The following is a 4,528-nucleotide window of genomic DNA, read 5'->3' as shown; positions in this document are numbered from 1 at the left end:
AATCCTAAAATCTTGATTAAGACAGACTAGAAAGGTCACATTGTGCATGGTTTCATTTATATGGAAGTATTTAATTTATGTGAAAATATATCCAGGATAGGTGAATCCCTAGAGGCAGAAAGCAGACTGGTAGTTGCCCAGGGGCCAGAGAGGAGACTAGGGAGTAGCTAGTTAAGTAATGTGAGGTTTTCTTTTGGGGATAGAAAAAGTTTTGAAAATAGAGGTAGTAGTTGCACAAGTCTGTATGTACTAAACGCCACTCAATTGTACACTTTAAAATGCTTAATATTGTGTTATGTCAATTTCACCTCAATTTTTAAAAATCCTGATTAAGAGGAAAAGTCCGCTGCTCAGCCGGCCCCGCTAAAGCGCTCTCCACTGCTGTCCTCTTCAGCTCAACATGGTGGCCTCCCGGGCTATTGGCATCCTCAGCCACTTCTCTGACTTCAGAATCCTCTGATCTCAAGGTTATATACGCCGCAATTTTACAGAGTCTTCTGCTTTGCTGACCAGGACCCATATTAACTATGGAGTCAAAGGGGATGTGGCAGTTATTCGAATTAAATCTCCCAATTCAAAGGTAAATACACTGAATAAAGAGCTGCATTCAGAGTTCACAGAAGTTATGAATGAAGTCTGGGCTACTAATCAAATCAGAAGTGCCGTCCTTATCTCATCAAAGCCAGGCTGCTTTATTGCGGGTGCTGATATCAATATGTTAGCCACTTGCAAGACCCCTCGAGAAGTAACACAGATGTCACAAGAAGCACAGAGAACATTTGAGAAACTTGAAAAGGCTACAAAGGCCGGGCGCGGTGGCTCATGCTTGTAATCCCAGCACTTTGGGAGGCCGAGGCGGGCGGATCACGAGGTCAGGAGATCGAAACCACGGTGAAACCCCGTCTCTACTAAAAATACAAAAAAAATTAGCCGGGCGTGGTGGCGGGCGCCTGTAGTCCCAGCTACTCGGAGAGGCTGAGGCGGGAGAATGGCGTGAACCCGGGAGGCGGAGCTTGCAGTGAGCCGAGATTGCGCCACTGCACTGCAGCCTGGGCAACAGAGCGAACTCCTTCTCAAAAAAAAAAAAGAAAAGGCCACAAAGCCTGTTATAGCTGCCATCAGTGGATCCTGCCTGGGAGGAGGGCTTGAGCTTGCCATTTCATGCCAATACAGAATAGCAACAAAAGATGGAAAAACAATATTAGGTGTCCCTGAAGTCTTGCTGGGGATCTTACCAGGAGCAGGAGGCACACAAAGGCTGCCCAAAATGGTGGGTGTGCCTGCTGCTTTTGACAGGATGCTGACTAGTAGAAACATTCGTGCAGATAGGGCAAAGATAATGGGACTGGTTGACCAATTGGTAGAACCCCTGGGACCAGGACTAAAACCTCCAGAGGAATGGACAATCGAATACCTAGAAGAAGTTACAATTACTTTTGCCAAAGGACTAGCTGATAAGAATATCTCTCCAAAGAGAGACAAGGGATTGGTGGAAAAATTGACAGCGTACATCATGACTATTCCATTTGTCAGGCAACAGGTTTACAAAAAAGTGGAAGAAAAAGTGCAAAAGGAGACTAAAGGCCTTTATCCTGCACCTCTGAAAATAATCGACGTGGTAAAGACTGGAATTGAGCGAGGGAGTGATGCTGGTTATCTCTCTGAATCTCAGAAATTTGGAGAGCTTGCAATGACCAGTGAATCAAAGGCCTTGATGGGACTCTACCATGGTCGGGTCTTGTGCGAGAAGAATAAATTTGGAGCACCACAGAAGGATGTTAAGCATGTGGCTATTCTTGGTGAAGGGCTGAAGGGAGCAGGCATCACCCAAGTCTCTGTGGATAAGAGGCTAAAGGCTAGACTTAAAGATGCCACACTCACTAGGCTAGGCCAAGGACAGCAACAAGTGTTCAAAGGATTGAATGATAAAGTGAAGAAGAAAGCTCTAACATCATTTGAAAGGGATTCCATCTTCAGCAACTTGACTGGATGTGGGGAAAGAGAGATCAGACTGTTACTGTGTCTATGTGGAAAGAAGTAGACATAAGAGACTCCATTTTGTTCTGTACTAGGAAAAATTCTTCCGCCTTGAGATGCTGTTAATCTGTAACCCTACCCCCAACCCTGTGCTCGCAGAAACATGTGCTGTGTCGACTCAAGGTTTAATGGATTAAGGGCTATGCAGGATGTGCTTTGTTAAACAAATGCTTGAAGGCAGCATGCTTGTTAAAAGTCATCACCACTCCCTAATCTCAAGTACCCAGAGACACAAAACACTGCGAAAGGCCGCAGGGACCTCTGCCTAGGAAAGCCAGGTATTGTCCCAGGTTTCTCTCCATGTGATAGTCTGAAATATGGCCTCGTGGGAAGGGAAAGACCTGACCATCCCCCAGCCTGACACCAGTAAAGGATCTGTGCTGAGGAGGATTAGTAAAAGAGGAAGGCCTCTTTGCAGTTGAGACAAGAGGAAGGCATCTGTCTCCTGCTCGTCTCTGGGCAATGGAATGTCTCGGTGTAAAACCCGATTGTATATTCCATCTACTGACCGCCTTAGGGCTGGAGGTGAGACATGGTGGCGGCAATACTGCTCTTTAATGCATTGAGATGTTTATGTATGTGCACGTCAAAGCACAGCACCTTTTTCTTTACCTTGTTTATGATGCAGAGACATTTGTTCACATGTTTTCCTGCTGACCCTCTCCCCACTATTACCCTATTGTCCTGCCACATCCCTCTCTCCGAGATGGTAGAGATAATGATCAATAAATACTGAGGGAACTCAGAGACCGCTGCCGGCGTGGGTCCTCCAAATGCTGAGGGCCAGTCCCCTGGGCCCACTTTTCTTTCTCTATACTTTGTCTCTGTGTCTCTTTCTTTTCTCAGTCTCTCATCCCGTGTGGAGGGGCAGGCCACTCCTTCAGCTGGGCAGCTTGAGTAGCAACGTTTTAAAGGTCGACATGGTGATTGAAGCTGTGTTTGAGGACCTTAGTCTGAAGCACAGAGTGCTAAAGGAAGTAGAAGCGGTGATTCCAGATCACTGTGTCTTTGCCAGTAACACATCTGCTTTCCCAATCAGTGAAATCGCTGCTGTCAGCAAAAGACCTGAGATTGGCATGCACTACTTCTCTCCCACGGACAAGATGCAGCTGCCGGAGATGATCACAACCGAGAAAACTTCCAAAGACACCCAGTGCTTCAGCTGTGGCAGTCAGTCTCCAGCAGGGGAAGGTCATCATTGTGGTTAAGGATGGACCTGGCTTCTATACCACCAGGTGTCTTGCACCCATGATGTCTGAAGTTGTCCGAATCCTCCAGGAAGGAGTTGACCTGAAGAAGCTGGATTCCTGACCACAAGCTTTGGCTTTCCTGTGGGTGCCACCACACTGGTGGATGAAGTTGGTGTGGATGTAGCGAAACATGTGGCGGAAGATCTGCGCAAAGCCCTTGGGGAGCGGTTTGGAGGTGGAAACCCAGAACTGCTGACACAGATGGTGTCCAAGGGCTTCCTAGGTCGCAAGTCTGGGAAGGGCTTTTACATCTATCAGGAGGGTGTGAAGAGTAAGAATTTGAATTCTGACATGGATAGTATCTTAGTGAGTCTAAAGATGCCTCCTAAGTCTGAAGTCTCCCCGGGCGAAGACATCCAGTTCTGCCTGGTGACAAGATTTGTGAATGAGGCAGTCATGTGCCTGCGAGAGGGGATCTTGGCCACGCCTGCGGAGAGAGACATCGCAGCTGTCTTTGGGCTCGGCTTCCCGCCTTGTTTTGGAGGGCCTTTCTGCCTTGTGGATCTGTATGGTGCCCAGAAGATAGTGGACCGGCTCAAGAAGTATGAGGCTGCCTATGGAAAACAGTTCACTCCATGCTAGCTGCTAGCTGACCATGCTAACAGCCCTAACAAGAAGTTCTACCAGTGAGCAGGTCTCATGCTTCGCTCAGTCAGTGCTCTAACTCCAGCTGTGGGCAGTGCTGATTTTCCAACAGAGTGGCGTCTAGATTTATCAGAGTAACGAGAAGGAAGACAAACCCTGGCACTGGGTTTGCTCCCTGATTAAAGTGCCTTCAGCCAAGACCATCTCTCCCTCCTGGTGAAGTCTGACTGTGAATTAGAGTTTGCACTTCCTACTGCAAGGTGGAACCCACTGTGCTCATTGTATAAGCCCCGAGGCCTAGAGTGGCAGCCAAGAGCCATCTGGAGCCATCTCTGCCTGTTCTTCCCAGGAGGCCAGGGTGGCCAGGGGTGGTGAGGGCAATTCTGCACCCAACCAAACACATAACAGTAAAAACCAAACGGTATCAGCGTCTCTGCCTCTCTGCCTGGTTGTTCCTTTTTCTTCTGTCTTTGTCTTTCTGGTTTAAATGCCTCCTTCGGAAAGCAAGCTGGAAGAAAGCCCTGTGCTTTGGGAATAAGAATGTTTGTGCAGAATTCTAGGCAGCACCTTAGGGAAGGACTGTGATGAGAGAAAGTGGGACCTGGAGGGCTCAAAACCACACACACCTGCCTGTGTAGATGCTTTGCCTGGGCTTC

General features: G+C 47.9%; 1 protein-coding gene across 1 annotated transcript; it reads left to right on the top strand.

Annotated features, from left to right (window-relative positions):
* The first annotated feature begins 400 nt into the window (after positions 1–400).
* LOC129483408 (trifunctional enzyme subunit alpha, mitochondrial-like) lies at positions 401–3,917 on the top strand. The gene is given in 5 exon segments (XM_063640005.1): positions 401–796; positions 1,094–2,013; positions 2,936–3,188; positions 3,190–3,340; positions 3,343–3,917. Coding segments are annotated over 5 exon segments (2,295 nt in total).
* Positions 3,918–4,528: the final 611 nt, after the last annotated feature.

This window comes from Symphalangus syndactylus, chromosome 5, assembly GCF_028878055.3.
Source record: "Symphalangus syndactylus isolate Jambi chromosome 5, NHGRI_mSymSyn1-v2.1_pri, whole genome shotgun sequence".
Lineage (NCBI taxonomy): Eukaryota > Metazoa > Chordata > Mammalia > Primates > Hylobatidae > Symphalangus > Symphalangus syndactylus.
The sequence above is the reverse complement of the archived record's forward strand: the minus strand, read 5'-3'. Positions and strand labels throughout refer to the sequence as shown.